Source organism: Carcharodon carcharias, chromosome 15, assembly GCF_017639515.1.
Source record: "Carcharodon carcharias isolate sCarCar2 chromosome 15, sCarCar2.pri, whole genome shotgun sequence".
Lineage (NCBI taxonomy): Eukaryota > Metazoa > Chordata > Chondrichthyes > Lamniformes > Lamnidae > Carcharodon > Carcharodon carcharias.
In genome coordinates this window covers 22,501,661-22,519,698 of record NC_054481.1, presented here as the reverse complement: position 1 = coordinate 22,519,698, position 18,038 = coordinate 22,501,661, and the positions used below count along the sequence as shown (strand labels likewise).

The 18,038-nt window shown below is 46.1% G+C and overlaps 1 protein-coding gene across 1 annotated transcript in view; it reads right to left on the bottom strand.

Annotated features, from left to right (window-relative positions):
• The window catches only part of pkd1a (polycystic kidney disease 1a), a 179,628-nt gene that overhangs the window by 78,110 nt on the left and 83,480 nt on the right, over positions 1–18,038 (bottom strand). The window contains exons 14-16 of the mRNA XM_041205943.1: positions 16,101–16,276; positions 14,556–14,692; positions 6,374–10,005 (exon numbers count right to left, since the gene is read on the bottom strand). Coding sequence (XP_041061877.1) covers positions 6,374–10,005; positions 14,556–14,692; positions 16,101–16,276 — 3,945 coding nt within the window. The remainder of the gene's footprint in view (positions 1–6,373; positions 10,006–14,555; positions 14,693–16,100; positions 16,277–18,038) is intronic.

The window sequence follows — 18,038 nt, the reverse complement described above, 5'->3', positions numbered from 1 at the left end:
GCATCTGTATTAAGGAACTGAATTTTGAAGCTGTATATCGAGGTTATGTTTTTGGGGTTCTATTCAGTTCCTTTCCTCATGTTCAGTAAGTGAACCCTTACTGCAATGGACATAAACATGTCTTTTCACCCATGATATCTGGTATTGTACTGCTGCTGGTGTTTTGAATAGGAATTTTTCTTACTGCAGTCAGCTTACTCGATAGGATACAAACCCTCTTGTGATGTCTAAGGCTTCAGAAGGTGGCAGATCACGACCATGTAGAGATAAGAAAATCCAGCACAAGTAACATAGCTATTGTAGCAACATCAAATTCTACCACATTTTCTCAGGGATTATACCTTTCATTTCTACTAACAAGCTCAGAACATGTTTAGCCAGCTTAGAATCTGCATTCCAAAATGTAAACACAGACTTTCATGAAACAATTAATTCGGAGATTGTTAACATGTGGAGGTGGAATGAAAGTGGGAGGAACATAAACATTTGAGGTGAACCTTCGGTTAATGGACATTGCTCTGATGGGTTTCAGCTCTATAATTGAGCGGTCTAGTTAGGTAAGAGATAAGCTGAAGCAAAGGACAATACAGCAGATATCACTGTAGTTAACAGAACCTTACCTGGATCTCGTCCAGCTAAAGCTAAGAAACAATGGGCTGCATTTTACGTGCTCATGCTGGGCATGTTTTCAACAGGGGGCAGGTAAAATAGGGTGGCTGCCCACCTCACCAGCACACCATAATACGGTTGGCATGGGCAGTTGGGTGGAAGTGGGCAGGCCGCTTTTTAAAAAACCCTTTTCAAAGGGCGGGAAGGAAGGGGAGTACTATCTTCGAGGGGTGCCCTTTGCGGATTGGGGGTCACCCCCCCCTCCCCCGTAAAATAGTACCTCCCCTTCTTCCTATTCACATGCTCCATAAAATACATGAGGCTTAGCAGGCCCCCCAACCCAGCCCCCTCCTTGAACTGCCCAAACCCTCCCTGCCCAAGACCCTGGATTTACCGGGGTCTGGGATCCATTGGCCTTCTTTTTGGGCCTGATTGCAGTACCAGCAATGCCCACTAAGGCGCTCCTGGCACAGCCGGGTCTGATGAAGCTGATGGCCAATTTGATTGGCCAGCAGCTACAGAGGGCGGGGCTTCCTCACCAGTGAGGGGTTGGAGTCCCACACTGCCCCAATTCAGCTTGCCCGCAGCATGTTGAGAATGCGGGGTGGGCTGGCGTGGAGCAGGTTCGCTCCACGCCAACTTTGCTTTTGGTGGGGGTGGGGGGAGTTGGGCACGTGGGTGGGATCCCCGCCCTGTAATATTCTGCCCATGTGACTCTTCATTGATCATTTCAGCAACACCTGACCTGAATCAACACAGTGACATAACTTATATATGGGGTCTCACTAACATCATGGAGTCTCCAATCTCTCTCAGAAACATTGACAAAATGGTGGAGGAACGTCTTGAGATATGCCGCCTTCAGTAACAGCACCTCCCAAAACCGTGATCTCCACCACCTAGAAGGCATCAGATTGATGGGAACATCACCACTTCCCAGGTCCCCTCCAAGTCACACTAATGTGGACATATATCAACATTCCTTCATCATCACTAGGCTGAAATCCTGAAATTCCCCAACAGCACTGTGGGGGCACCAAAACAACACGTACTGCGGTGGTTCAAGATGAGAGCCCACCACCACATTCTCGAGGGCAGCTAGGGTGGGCAGTGAATGCTGGTCTTGCCAGCAACTCCCACGTCCTGGGAATGAATTTTACAAAACTTTCTGCAGCTTTTGAAGTTGAAGGAAAAGCAAATAATGTATCTCCCACAATTATAGTAGTCAAACATCAACAGGATTTAAATTGCAGGGGCTGCTTTTTAGTCAGAGGTACACCTCTTGTACCCTTGAAGAGTAAAACAGGTATTCTTTCAGCTAGAAGTCCCTCATGTTTTAAAGTTAAAACCTGCAATAAAGAAAAACAGAAAGAGCCTCAACAGTAGAAATAAGCTTATCAAGTTCATCTGAACTTCCTTCAGATTCGAGCCAAATATTCATTTGCATGCATGGTCAAACACTTCAGCTTAAATTGATCAATCTCAGACAAAGGCTGCGGTAAATGCTTTCTACGTGATTTGCAATCAGACTTTGGAGAGCTCAATTTGCATCTGACACAGTAATTCTCTGCAGCCTGTAAAATGCAAGGCAACAGTAATTAAACATTACATTGATTAGTTTACATATCCTAGAGGCTAAAAAATATGTAAAGTTTATTATTCTTTTGAATTGTACAAGCACTTCCCTTTATCATAACAAGCTTGTCAGATTGGCTGATGTTATTTAAATGAGGAGAGTGGAAAATCTGAGGTAGTGGTAAGTGATTTACAGAATGATTTTGTTAGATACCATGGCGGAGACAAATGGCAGGTAAATTGGTGCAAAGCGAATGAGTTGATAGAGGGACACTTAGAAAGGGAGCTGGATGGTTAATTCATCAAATTCAATGACAGGATTAAGTGGCAAGGCAGCTGGAAATGCAAATGGAATGTGAGGTAGGTCACAAATCTCCTGAGGTTATGCCACAGCCCTGACTGTGGACAGACTACATTTGTAGTATTGTCTTGAATTTTGGTCATTCTGTAAACAAAACTATGTACATACATCGGAGATGGTGTGCAGGACAGTTCTGAGGCTGATCTCCAAGTGTAAAGAACATGAACCATGCTAAAAGATTCAGAGGATTAAGTTAAGGTGGCTGGGGTTGGGGGTGGGTGTGGGGGGAGCTGGTGTAGGGGTTTGCTATGAAGAATTCTCCTCTGTGATTCTGGGGGTTTTCACCTTTGCACTGGGAGGCTCCCTCCCTATGACTGGAATCCCGTCAGGAGCCGCCTGTGTGTATGTAGTGAGCCCTGACCCAGGAAGAGCAATCATAATGGGACAGATAGTGAAAGATGTACAGAATCTCTTATTGGATCTCTGCCTCAAAAGAAGAAGCACCTATTCCATCTATAGGCTAACGGAAATAGGGCAGAGATGAGGAAAATTTTTAGTTTACACAGTGAGTTGTTTTGATCTGGAATGCACTGCTTGAAGGTGTACAGGGAGCAGATTGAATAGTAACTTTCAAATGGAAATTGGACATGTACTTGAAAAGGGAAAAAAAATATAGGGATATGGGGAAAGAGCAGGGGGATTGCGACTAATCGGATAGGTCTTTAAAGAGCAGGCACAGGCTTGAGAAATTGAATGGCCTCTTTCTGTGCTGCAAGAATCTAAAGGAGGAGGTTAGACAGGCCTTCACGGAAACATACATTGAGGTAGACTAAGGACCAGATTTTCGTCATGATGGATAGCCTCTCCGTTGTGGCAAAAAATAGAGTTAAGCCCGGAAATCTAAGTCCCAACCCCCGAATACGGCACTTCATATTTTTGTGGCGGTGTGACTAGAGTCGGGCTGGGTTTAGCGTATGCACAGTTTATGGGAAAAGTTGGGGATTTAAATCGCTTGCTGCCTCCGCTGAAGTGGGATTTTGGTAGGCCAGGCATATGAAACCGAGTTTGTAGATTAGCCCAGGTAAGAGCTGGTCTGAACTTGGTGGATTTGTTTGGATAGCCAGGGTATCCCTTTGAGGAGATAAGGTACCACTTTGGATAGGGTCCTGGGAGACCTTTTGGAATGGTAAGGCACCCTTTGGGATAATTAAGGCTCCCTTTGGGATTGCTAAAGGTAAACACGATTGTGTATAAAAAGTGCATAAACTCACTGGAACTGTTAAGCTGTCAAAAAACTGTCAAAGGACACTAGGTGAGTTGGCATGAGGAGGGTAAGAGCAAAGGGTGATGGGTGTGGGCATGTGTTCGCATGAGTTAGCACTAAATTGGCATAGGATCTATCAAGGGCCATGGGGATGTGGTGGGCATAGAAGGTATGAGGGTTCATAGTGGATGGTTAGAGAGGGGCCACAGGGGTGGGTGAGGGGCATGAGATGGCATAGGATGTCATGGATGGGGCATGGGGAGTGTGCGGGTGGGTGAGGGCCGGCGTTCTGTGTTTTGTTTCAATCTTTTCAAAATATTAATTCAACAAAGTGCTGGAGCACGGAGGCAGGCCTTCCACCCAACACACTTCCGCAGCCAGTTGCCCCCACACTCGTTCCAGGAGGTGGCGGGCCTGACTTCTAATCCAACCTGCCCCTCCAGAATGAAAATTTGAACTGCAGGCGGACATATTTAAAGGTTGGGTTCACAGCGCCGAGAATTCTCCCATCTCCGCACACCCGAGCCGGAGTGAAAATCTGGGCCTAAATATTAAAACCAGAATATTATTTGTCAAAGTAGCCAGAATAGTAAGAACGTAGTTTGCAAATTTAAATTAGCGGAATGGATTTTAAGAAGTTCCACCACTCAAGAAATGATAAACATTTCCAATAAGCTGCTGAATAGTGCATTAAGTGCATTAGGGGAGGCTGTATCATATTATGGAAGAGTTGAGATACTTGACAAATTAACTTTGACAACCTGATAACCCTAGTAACATAGTAAGACATCCCAAGGTGCTTCACAGGAACATAATTTGACACTGAATCACATAAGGAGATATAAGGACAGGTGACCAAAAGCTTAGTCAAGAGGTAGATTTTAAGGAGAACTTTAAAAGAGTAGAGAGGGGCAAAGGGATGGTTAGGGAATGAATGCCAGATCTTAGGACCTAAGCAGCTGAAGGCACACACCCAATAATGGAGTAATGGAAACTAGTGATATGCAAAAGAGTAGAATTGGAGGAGTGCAGATGTGTCGGAGGCATGGAGGACTAGAGGAGATCAACACAAGTGTATTCAACATTTAAATGCTGAGTATTTGTCTCCTGAAAGTGAGGCACCAGAAAGCTGGTAGCTACCCTCGAGACATCAGTTTCATTGTACACATTTCCAACAGGGCTGCATTGCAACGATTGACTCATTCGACCGTCACTCATTGACCATTTGAGCGGAGCAGTGATTATAGCTTTGCAGCTGGTTGCCCAGCAGTATGCTACAGAGTGACCCATTGGAGCTGCCATTCAACCAATTTGTCCCTCATCTTGTGGGAGTTTCAGGCTGAAAATCCAAATGCTGGCGCAGAAAAGCCTACTCCAAAGTAGCTTGTATGGGAACTTAGAATGTACAGCACAGAAAACAGGCCATTCAGCCCAAATGGTCTATGTTGATGTTTAAGCTTCGCACGAGCATCTTCCTTCTCTATCTCATCTAAAACTCTTTCTCCCTTGTGTACTTTTCTAGCCACCTCTTCAATGCAATGAACTTGCGAACAATGATTAAAATTAAAATGATAAATAAGGCCTTTCTTTTGGTCTAGCTGTTTTTATCCTGAAACAGAAAGCTACTGTGAAATATAGCTCTAAGGAGAGGATATGTAGAATCACAGAATCACTGTTACAGTGCAGAAGGAGGCCATTCGGCCCATCGTATCTGCACCAGCTCCCCGAATGAGCATCATGACCTAGTGCCAATGCCCTGCCTTTTCCCCATACCCCTACACATTTTTTCTATTCAAATAGTCATCTAATGTCCTCTTGAATGCCTCAACTGAACCTACCTCTACCACACCTCCAGGCAGTCAGTGCATTGCAGACCCGAACCACTCGCTGTGGCAGCAAGTTTTTTCTCACATCAAATTTGCTTCTTTTGCAAATCACTTTAAATCTGTGCTCTCTCATTCTCGATCCTTTTACGAGCGGGAACAGTTTCTCCCTATCTACTCTGTTCAGACCCCTCATGATTTCGAACACGTGTATCAAATCTCCTCTTAGCCTTCTTTTCTCCCAACATCTCCAAATATCTTCGTAACTGAAGTTTCTCATCCCTGGAGTCATTCTTGTAAACCTCTTCTGCTCGCTCTTCAATGCGTTCACACCTTTCTTATAGTGTGGTGCCCAGAACTGTACACAATACTCCAGCTGAGGTCTAACTAGTTTCTTATATAAACTCAGCATAATCTCCCTGCTCTTGTACTCTATGCCCCTATTAATAAAGCCCAGGATACTGTATGCTTTATTAACTGCTCTCTCCACCTGTCCTGCCACCTTCAATGATGTATGCAAATATACACCCAGGTCCCTCTGCTACAAGAATTGTACCCCTTATTTTATATTGTCTCTCCAGGTTCTTCCTACTAAAATGCATCACCTCACAATTCTCCGTGTTGAACTGCATTTGCCACCTATCTGCCCACTCCACCAACTTGTCTTTGTCCTTTTGCAGTTCTACACTATCCTGTTTACAATGCGTCCAAGTTTTGTATCGTTCGCAAACTTTGAAACTGTCCCCCGCACACCAAGATCTGGATCATTAATATATATCAGAAGTTACAGCAGAACCTTACCCGGCATGAATATGTACATGACCACTCATAGCTTAGAGGTGTTTGACTGTTGGCAGGCTGGTCAGGATCATAAGACTTGGTACCGTCCATCACAAGATCCTGCGTTGTGGACCATGACCTGAATGTCCCTCCATCTATTATTGGGACGAGTGCACTGGGAACGACGGTTACACTGGAATGCGTGATCTTTACAAACGAGGTACCCTCGAAGGAGATAGTAAATACGATGCAGTATCTTCCGATGTCTAACGCCAGGTTGGGCAGCAGCAGCCGGGGTCTCTTCAAGTCCACGTTTCTCGGCTGAACCTCATTCACTTCTCGCAAAGTCAGACAGCTGGGAGTCTTGTAGATCTCCCACAAATATTCCACCTGGTACTCTGTACATCCTCGAAGGTCAATGTCTGCCTCCAAGTAGTTTCTCTGGGACCGTTGCATGGTATCACTCAGGATCATACTGACCTTGGGTGGATCACATTTCAACAACAGGATGGTCACTGTGGCCTGTGCAACATAGAAACTCACCAAATTGGACGCGTTAACCTTCACCAGATAATTTCCAGGACGCAAATAAGAGTGGGACATAACTGACGTGTTTGCAAAGTTGACTGGGGACCCATCTCCAAACTTCCACATGAAAGTTGCTTGGCTGAAACTGGGTGTCACAGCGAGACTAAGGTGGACTGTGTCATTGACCACAGTGATGAATGGCGTCACTGTAAGCCTAGCTGTTAAAATCTGATTTTGCACCAGAATCCCTGCTGAAATTTCCTCCCTGGATACATTGTTGAATGCACTTAGGTAGACATTTAATTGGCCTTGCACCTTTGGAGTGTATGAAACGTTTTGCCCAGTGATATTATCAGAAAAGTCTCCCAGCACAAAGTGCCACAGGTACAATACCTGAAAGCCACTGGAAACTGCAGCACTAAAGTTTTTCATTACCCCTGTGGGTAATGCTTGCTCATCACAGTTCACCAGCCTTAAACCCGTGACTGGTTCTATCACGTAAATCTCAATGCTGGTGCGGTCACAACTCACTTGGTTTTGTGCCTTCAAGGTTACTGTGTACGTCCCGAGGTGTGTGAAACAGTACCTGTAGTGTGTACTGTTCAGCAGCATTGTAAAATTATCACCAACTTGTAACCAAAGACTGGCATCAGTCCCAGAGGACAACCTAACTGTGAAAATCACATCTTGGCCTGGCGCAACTGCCCACTTGGAGGCCTCGAGCTGAAGCCCTTGTATTTCATCTTGGACTGTGATATTCAGCAAAGCTGTCTCCCAGCTTACATCATTCGAGGCATTTAACCTGATGTTATATACACCAGGCGAAGGGAATGATTCATTTATTTCCTGTCCAAGACCTTGTTCTGTGGTGAATGGTAGCATCCATAGCCAGGAAACATTGGTTCCACTTAGTGTGTTTCCCTGGAAGATCGCAGTAGTGTTTGTGGCCAAGTAGTGCTGATTCTGTGAGTTGCCCAAGGTGATCGCCACACCAGTCACAGGTTCCTGGACACGGATCAGTAGAGTTGCATTGCGGGAACTGAGTTTATTTGCTGCAGTGACATTAACTTGCTTGACTCCAGGACTTTGGAAGCTGTAACTAGTGAAAGGGAGGTGGGTGGAAACAGTCATATTCCTGTCCAGTGCCCAACAGTAAGTCACATTTGTGCCACTGCCCATGGTCAAGGTGATGTTGGTCGATGTGTTCACTGCCACGGGCTCGGGTGAGGCCCATGACGTAACAATGTCAACGGGCTCCAGAACTGCAACCAGCTTTTTGGCGGTCACCGTCCCTAGCAGGTTACTAGCTTGAAGGACAATCTCATAGGAACCTGCACCCACAAAGCACATTTGAGAAGACGTTGCATTGGAATAGAACAAGACGACGCCAGCCTGCAAAACAGTCCAGTTGTAAGAAACCTCGGTGCCAAACCTACTTACTGCTTGGAACCAGAGCGTTTGATTGACAGCCAGGCAGCAGCCCTCAACCAGGTCGCCCAGTCTCACCTCCAGACCTTCTATTTCTTCCAGCACATGGATCTGGACGCTGCTGTGCTCTGAGCTCACTCCGTTCCGCGCCAGAACCGTAACGTTAAAGGTGCCGGCACTGGTGAAAGTGTAGGAAGTGGTGGCCGGGCCTTCGATTGGCTCACAGCAGCGGCAGAGAGACCACCAGTAATGGACAGAGTCGCCCGCTTGGAGACTGGCCTCGAAGCCGACGGATGCATTCACCGGGGTGACTGTGGTGTTTGCTGTGAGTACCAGCCCTTGTAGTGGAGTTTTTACACCGATCTCCTCCTGTACCTCTCTGCCGCTCACCATGTTCCTCCCAACCAGCCGGACTCTGAAGTCACCAGCAGCACTATACGAGTGCGTGACATTGGCACCCGTCCCATTAGCCCCGTCGCCAAAATCCCAGTCGTACTGGACTTTGCTGCCATCGCCCACAGCCATGAAGGTGTAGAACTGGTTCAGCACCAGGTCCGCCAGAGACTCCGTGCCGCCCACTTTGATCTGCAGCCAGGTCACTGCCTCCTGAATCTCCACCCAGGCACTGCCGCTGCTCGAGGAGACATTATTGAAGACTGTCACATTGACCCGGTGCACACCTGATGTACCAAAGGTGAAGTTTGTCTCCTTCCCGTGAAACTGCGGCTCGACCCCGGTGCCAAAATCCCACAAGAAGGTGTACTGACTCCCAGGGCAAACCTCCACTTTAAATTTGCTTTCATCGCCCAGTTTAACGAAGCTGTTTGAAGGGGTGACCGTCACCTTGCTGATGGCAGGCTGCACACACATATTCGAGTAGTAGTTGACTTTGTTCACACTGCTGGACACAACCAGGCAGAGCGGGAAGTCTCCGCTCCTTGTGTAATTGTGGCTGATGTTGGGGTCTCCCTGGATGGTCTCATTGGAAGAGCCATCCCCAAAGTCCCAGAAGAACACATAGTTTGCCGAATCCCCTGGCGTGTACGCAGTGAAGTTGATCTCCAGCAGCTCCTGGACGCAACCAGACGGCTGGATCCTGCAGACCTGCAGCACGAAGACTTGGACAGCCCGCGATGCGTTGGCAGTGCTGAGCGGGTTCACTGCGGTGACGGTCACTGTGTAGTTCCCCACCTCGGAGTAAGTGTAATTCATCACCGAGGAACTGGTCTTTGTGGCTGGGGTCCCATCACCCATGTCGAAGATCCAAGTGATCCGGCTTCCTGTCTTTGCTGAGGCTCTGACTATTGTGGGCGCGGACAGCTCGGTGGGGCTGTTGTCGGAGATGTCCAGGTCCGAGATCTCATCCAGCACCTCGACCCACCGCTGAGCACAGACCGTGCTGATAATGTTGCTGGCTTGCACCCTGACCTGGTACTTGCCAGTCCTGCTGAAGGTATGAGTGACTTTCTGAAGAGTGTCGATCCTCTCGGTGGAATTGTCCCCAAAACTCCAGCTGTAGATCACCCCGCATGTGGAAGGCAGCAGGCTGGCCTCAAATTCAGCTGGTTTACCAGTGGCAAGGATCTCACTGTTCATGTTAATTGAGAGATTGCTGAGGTGGCTGTAGACTCTCAATGGAACAAGCTGGCTGATGTTGTCATATTTATCTGAGACCGATACGGTAAAGTTGTATTCACCTAGGGAGAGCAGACAAAACATTTGGTTTTATTTCACACTTGCCTGAAATTGTTGCCTGCAGCTCCCTCCCTCCTGCAGATACCAACCGTGGAACAATTCAGCACAGAAGGAGGCCATTCAGTCCAACGTGCCTTGTGCCAGCTCTTTTGAAAGAGCTATCCAATTAATCCCACCCACCTGCACTTTTTCCATAGCCCTGCAAAAACTTTCCTGGAATTTGAGCCACAGGACAAAGGCGTGGGATACATGCAGGGATGGAAATTCCTCTCTTTAATGGAAGCTGCCTATATTGGCTGGCAGACAAAAAATCGAATTGCACTTTTCAAAGGCATACAATCCTGTGATTTTTGTCAGCCAGTTATTAATTAGGGGGAAAAGACAAGCGTATGCCTTTTATTTGTTAAAGAAATACTTGCACTTATTTCACGCTTTTCACAAACTTGGGTCATTCCAAAGCGCTTTACAGCTAATGAAGTACTTTTGAAGTGTAGACACTGTTGGAGTGTAGGAAACAGGTCTGCTGAAACAGCGCACAGCAAGATCCCACAAGGAGAAATGCGGCAAGCCCAGACAATTTATTTATAATTTTTAACTGGTGTTGATATTAAAAAGAATTTCAGTCACCTTAAATTGGTGGGGTAAGTATTTACACAAGAATCCGCCTGTTTTTAGTTTGAGTGCAGCACAGACAAGGCCATCCACGGGCCAAGCTTCCTGGCAGTTTGCTTGGTTGTTGATGGATCAGTAGGGTGATAGGTTCTGCTACACCCATGACTATATCAGTACCAGAGTTGGGTCAGGGCAAATCAGGAATGTTGCTTAGAATGAATCCCAAAACTGGAAAAAAAAAGGGGTGGCTGAAATTAAGCTGCTTGGTGGGGCTCTAGTTAACTATTTCACTGGTGGCTGTTTTATCGATTCATCCATTATTGACTCGAGCCTAAGGATTTCTCTCCCAATCCAGACGACTTCTTGCCCTCCACTCCCCCATTCCACCAACTCAGTCATTGCTCTCCTTGCTCTTTCCAACCCTTTTCAAAGACCACCTTGCCTCATCATGTAAGACTATAAGAAAGAAGAGCAGGCGTGGGCCATTAGGCCCAATGAGCCTGCCCCATTATTCATTAAGATCACGGCCAATCTGATTGTGGCCTTAACTCTACTTTTCTGCATGTCCCCCATAACCCTTGACTCCCTCGTTGATCAAAAATCTAACTCATCCTTGAATATATTCAATGACCCAGCCTCCATTGGCTCTCTGTGGAAGCAAACTTAAAGAGTAATGACCCTCTCAGAGAAGAAATTTCTCCTCATCTCAGCCTTAAATGGGAGACCAATTATTTTTCAACCGTGGCCCCTAGACCTGTTCTTCCAAACTCTCTTGCGATCCTAATCACACCAATCTTGCTTTTTGGTCCCCCTTTACCCCATTGTCCCCCGCACCCCTCTTCCCACAACCAAACCCCCCCAACCTCCCCCGACCACCTCCCCCGACCTGCCATTGCACATCCTTTGCTTCATTCTTATATTCTTCAGTGTGGCAGATGCAACATAAACTCAAGCCTGCTTGTTATTATGTTTTGGAGTTTGCGATCAGCTAGTCAAGGTCAGCTATCGTGTTGCAGTTAATGTTCTAATGTGGGTGCATGAGTGAACCATTGGCTAGCTAAAGCGCTTCAAAACTGTTATTCGCTTACACTAATGAATCAGTGTCAAAGGGAGAAAGAAAGGCTTGCAGTTCCATGGTGCCTTTCACGATCGCCAGACATCTTAAAATACTTTAAGGCCAATGAAGTACTTTTGATGTGTCATCACTGTTGTAATGTGGGAAATGTAGAAGGTTACAATGTTGTGATGGAAGAGATAAATCCAGTTAGGAAGACAACCAGAATCTAAGGACCCGAGACTGGTTTCTTAAGGAAAATACAGAAATATGTGGCCTCAAAACCTGCAGAGCAGGAAGGCGGGTAATTTTCACATTGACCTGAGTGATAATCCCAGCAGAGTAGATCACCCGCCCATTATAGAACCTGTCCAATTTTAACTTAGTTGCTATCAGTGGGATTAAGGTTGGGTGGATTCTATGTCAGGATGATTGTATAACGAGCAAGATCATCCACAAACAGGACTGTCCCGGCAGACCGATCGTGTCGGCCTGTTCCTGCCCCACGGAACTCATTTCTTGCTATCTTGACTCCATTCTCTCTCCCCTTGTCCAGTCCCTTCCCACCTACATCCGTGATTCCTCTGACACCCTACATCATATCAACAATTTCCAGTTCCCTGGCACCAACCGCCTCCTCTTCACCATGGACGTCCAATCCTTCTACACCTCCATCCCCCACTGGGATGGTCTGAGGCTTTCCGCTTCTTCCTCAAACAGAGGCCCGAACAATTCCCATCCACCACTACTCTCCTCCGTCTGGCTGAACTTGTTCTCTCACTGAACAATTTCTCCTTAAACTCCTCTCACTTGCTCCAAATAAAAGGTGTGGCTATGGGTACCCACATGGGCCCCAGCTATGCCTGTCTCTTTATGGGGTATGTGGAACATTCCTTGTTCCAGTCCTACTCCAGCCCCCTCCCACAACTCTTTCTCCAGTACATCGATGATTACTTCGATGCTGCTTCATGCTCTCATCTGGACTTGGAAAAATTTATTAATTTTGCTTCCAATTTCCACCCCTCTATCATTTTCACGTGGTCCATCTCTGACATGTCCCTTCCCTTCCTTGACCTCTCTGTCTCAATTTCTGGTGATAGACTGTCCAGCAATATTCATTGCAAACCTACTGACTCCCACAGCTACCTCAACTACAGCTCCTCACACCCCACTTCCTGTAAGGACTCCATCCCATTCTCTCAGTTCCTTCGCCTCTGTCGCATCTGTTCTGATGATGTCACTTTCAAAAACAGTTCCTCTGACATGTTTTCCTTCTTACTTAACCAAGGTTTTCCAGCTACGGTGGTTGACAGGGCCCTCAACCGTGTCCGGCCCATCTCTCGTGCATCCACCCTCACGCCTTCTCCTCCCTCCCGGAAACATGATAGGGTCCCCCTTGTCCTCACTTATCACCCCACCAGCCTCCACATTCAAAGGATCATCCTCCGCCTTTTCCACCAACTCCAACATGATGCCACCACCAAACACATCTTCCCTTCACCTCCCCCCCCCCGGTGGCATTCTGCAGGGATCGTTCCCTCTGGGACACCCTAGTCCAGTCCTCCATCACCCCCTACACCTCAACCCCCTTCCACGGCACCTTCCCATGCAACCACAGAAGGTGCAACACCTGCCCCTTTACTAACCCTCTCCTCACCGTCCAAGGACCCAAACACTCCTTTCAAGTGAAGCAGCATTTCACTTGCATTTCCCTCAATTTAGTCTACTGCATTTGCTGCTCCCAATGCGGTTTCCTCTGCATTGGAGAGACCAAACACAGACTGCGTGACCGCTTTGCGGAACACCTTCGGTCTGTCCGCAAGCATGACCCAGACCTCCCTGTCACTTGCCCTTTCAACACTCCACCCTGCTCTCATGCCCATGTGTCCGTCCTTGGCCTGCTGCATTGTTCCAGTGAAGCTCAACACAAACTGGAGGAACAGCACCTCATCTTCTGACTAGGCACTTTACAGCCTTCTGGACTGAATATATAGTTCAACAATTTTAGATCATGAACTCTCTCCTCCATCCCCACCCCCTTCCCAATCCCCTATTTTTTCAATAATTTATATAAATTTTTCTTTTCCATTATTTTTAAATGTATTTCTATCCATTGTTTTATCACTACCTTTTAGCCTATTTCGATCCTTTCCCCCCAGCCCACTCCCCACTAGGGCTATCTGTACCTTGCTCGTCCTGCTTTCTACCCTTAATGTCACCTATTAGCACATTTCTTAGCTAATATCACCACCTTCAACACCTCTTTGTGCTTTTGTCTATGACATCTTTTGGCAATCTCCACCTATCACTGGCCCTCTATCCAGCTCTACCTTCCTCCACCCGCCCCCCCAAAACCAGCTTATATTTCACCTCTTTTCTATTTTTCCTTAGTTCTGATGAAGAGTCATACGGACTTGAAACGTTAACTGCGTTCCTCTCCGCAGATGCTGTCAGACCTGCTGAGTTTTTCCAGGTATTTTTGTTTTTGTGTTGAGCAAGATTACTGCCCTGGTCAAGGGGAAAATTACCCTTCTCCCACTCCCCTATCACCCCACTTTCTGAAAATGGAATTTAAAAAATGAGACAGGCATTTTCCCACTTTTCAGTACAAGAGCAATTCCGTCCCCAAATTACTGCCTTTGATCTACAAGGGAATCAAGGGTTATTGGGGGCAGGCAGGAAAGTGGAATTAAGTCCACAATCAAATCAGCCATGATCTTACTGAATGGCAGAGCAGGATCAATGTGGGGGGAAATGGCCTACTCCTACTCCTATTTCTTTTGATCTTATGATTGTCAATGGCAACTGAAAAGTACACCATTCCCACAAAAACCATTGCATCTGAACAAGCCCCACATGCCAAGGAGTTCAAGTTCACCATCTTACCTGGCTTTTGGTATATGTGGGTGACGTTTTGTTGCAGCACTGCTTGTTTGACTGTCAGGTGAGGGACTGAAAGACTGAGGTTATACGGGCACGTGAACTGATAAACCTGATCACTGCTCCCATCTCCAAAACACCACCTGCAAAACAACAGAAGCATTTAGCACAGTTCCCCCACTACAGGTGGGTATGAGCTTTGCTATATACAAGCACCACTGGGGTCCCAAGTTTCAGAAGCTACGTGTAAAGCCCTTACAATCTTCATATTGCACCTGTCTATCTGTGTGCTGGGGAGCAGAGATAAAGGATTGGGCTCATATTGACATTTAGCGATGGAATATAAATTGAATACTGAATCTCACCATTAGCTCCACTGTACTTATACTGGACTCAACACAAAAGGACCCCTCTGAAGTCACCCACACTTTGACATCCATACATCCAACAATCACTATTCAATGATAGCAATCCTGCCTCTGAATCAAGACAGTTGGGTTTGAGCCCCACTCTTGACAGCTCTGGTGAGTAGAGTGCTGGATTCAAATACTGGAATGACCTGCAGCAAGTGTCCTTACATTTTAAGGGTAAAGGTGGGCTTCCGCATCATAAAAGGTGCACAAGGGCTTTTTAGCGCATCCTCAGAGAAGGTACTTATAACAGAAGGAGGCTACTTGCTCCATTGAGTCCATGCCAGCTCCCTACAGTGCAATCCAGTCACTCCTCATACCCCTGGAGACTTATTTCCTTCAAGTGTCTGCCCAATTTCCTTTTGAAACCTTTGATTGTTTCCACAACTGCCATCCTAGTGGGCAGCGAGTTCCTGGGTCATTACCACTCGCTGCATAAAAAAGTTCTTCCTCACAATCCTTCCATATCTCTTGCCCAACATCTTAACTCTGTGTCCCCTAGTGCTTGTACAATTAGTTAATAGGAAGAGGTTTTCCTTGTCTACAATATCTAAGACAACATAATCATGTACACCTCAAATCTCCCTTCAATCTCCTTTGCTCCAAGGACAACAAGCCTAGCCTTTCCAACCTAACCTTTAACTAAAATCCCCCCCCCATCCCTAGAACCTTTCTGGTGAATCTCTAGTGTGTTGACCAGAACTGGATACAATGCCCTAGTTGTGGCCTAACCAGAACTTTAAAGAGGTTCAACATGACTTCCCTGTTTTTTGTACTCAATCCCTCTATTTATGAACCCAAGACCCCATATGCTTTGCAAAATATTCTCTCACTATGTTCTGCCACCTTCAAAGATCAATGCACATGCACCCATGTTCCTGCACACTCTTTAGAACACTGTCATTAAGTCTACATTGCCTCTCCCCATCCCTTCTGCCAAAATGCATCATCTCACACTTTACTATATTGAATTCCATCTGTCACTTGGTGGTCCATTCTACAATCCTACCTATGTCCTGGTGCTGGCAATTCATATCATCCTCACTGTTTGCCACTCTTCCAAGTTTGGTGTCATCAGTAAATTTTGTAATTTTACTCTGTATTCCAAGATCCAAGATCGATTGTAGTTTCTGCTATTTACCTGAAGGTAGCATTGACGGCTGCGTCTACTTTCACACTGGCAGCAAATGTGTACGGGAAGCCTTGCACAAGGATGGCTGGAATAGCAGAGACATTTAACTCAGCTAAAGGGTTCCTCCTGTCCACTGTAACATTGGATATAATCTTTTGGCTGCTCACGTGATTGGATGCGATCAGCTGCAACATTGAAATGAAAGCTTTAGTAGGCACAGCAAAGCAGGTGTTTCTTATGTATATTGTCCTGGCCAATACTAATCCCTCTACCAACATCACTACATCTGATTAGTATCACACCGCTGTTTGTGGAATCTTGCTGTGCACAAATTGGCTGTCATCATTGACTATACTTCAAAAGTACTTCTTTGGCTTTGGGATGCCCTGAGGTCATGCTCTATAAATGCAAGTGTTTCTTTCTATTAAATCAGTACTTTGTACAACATTGCATTCAATGGATGACATCCATTCTACATGACAATCAAGCCATAGTTTGTAAGCTTCTGGCCTTCAATTTCCAAAGCTTTGTATTTCACTCCTGTTTTCACATCCCCACCAATCTTGATAGTGTCCAGGCTCCAAGTCACAAGATCTCAGGATTGGTTTAGATGAAGCATTTAAGCCCAATTGATCTCATCCCGGCAGAACTACTGTCTTCCTAGGACACCATCTAATTGGGTATTTTTGGTCACCTGAAACTAAGTGGGCTTTAAACAATGGCATCTTGCTCACATCTGCCACACGATGATCATCTGCTGCTCCATTTTCTTCAGAAACTCAAGAGTTCCACTACAGGTGTGCACAATTGTTCCTCCCTCTAGCTGACCATTCAGTGTTTGTGTGGACATAAGAGCATAAAAAATAAGAGGATTAGGCCATATGACCCCTTGAGCCTGCTTCACCCATCAACGGGGTCACGACTGATCTTCTAACTCAAACATATTTTCCATCCCCATCCCTGAATCCTCTGATTCCCTTAGCGTCCAAAAATCTATCGACTGCAGTCTCAGATATATTCAATGACTGGGCAAGCACACCCCACTGGGATAAGGAATTCCAAAGATTCACAACCCTCTGAATCATCACAGTTCAATCCTCATTTCAGTTCTAAATGGCCGACCCTTTATCCTGAGAATCTGCCCCTAGTTCTCGACCCTGCAACCAGGACGGGGACAGACCCTGAGCATCTACCCTGTCAAGTTTCAATCAGATCATCTCGGGTCTTCTAAATTCCAGAGAATATAGGCCAATCCATTCAATCTCTCCTTATAAGACAACTCCTCTATTCCAGGAGCACGTAGAGAACATTTGCTACCCTCTAAGGCAAAGATATCTTTCCTTAGTTGAGGAGGCAAAATTGTATACAATATTCCAGGTGTGGTCTCACCAAAGCCCAAGATAATTGCAGCAAGTCTTCCATAAGCAAATCTTACTCTGGGCCTCTATTCTCAAGAATTTACAAGAATGAGAGGTGATCCCATTGAAACATACAAAATTCTTAAAGAGTAGGTGCAGAGAGGATATTTCCGCTCGCTGAAGGGTTTAGAACCAGGGCACATACTCTCAGAATAAGGGGCAGGCCATTTAGGACTGAGATGAGGAGGAATTTCTTCACTCAGAGGGTAATGAATTTTTGGAATTCTCTACCCCAGAGGGCTGTGGAAGCTCAATCATTGAGTATGTTCAAGATAGAAATCAATAGTTTTCTAGATACTAATGACATCAAGGGACATGGGAATAGCATGTGAAAATGGCATTGATGTAGATGATCAGCCATGATCCAGTTGTATGGTGAAGCAGGATCGAGGGGCTGAATGGTCTACTCCCGCTCCTATGTCCCTATTGTGTTATACTCCAACACCCCTGCCCTCTTACAATAAAGGCAAACATGCCGTTTGCCTTCCTATCTGCTATGCATGGCCCACTCCTCTGGTATACACCTTCA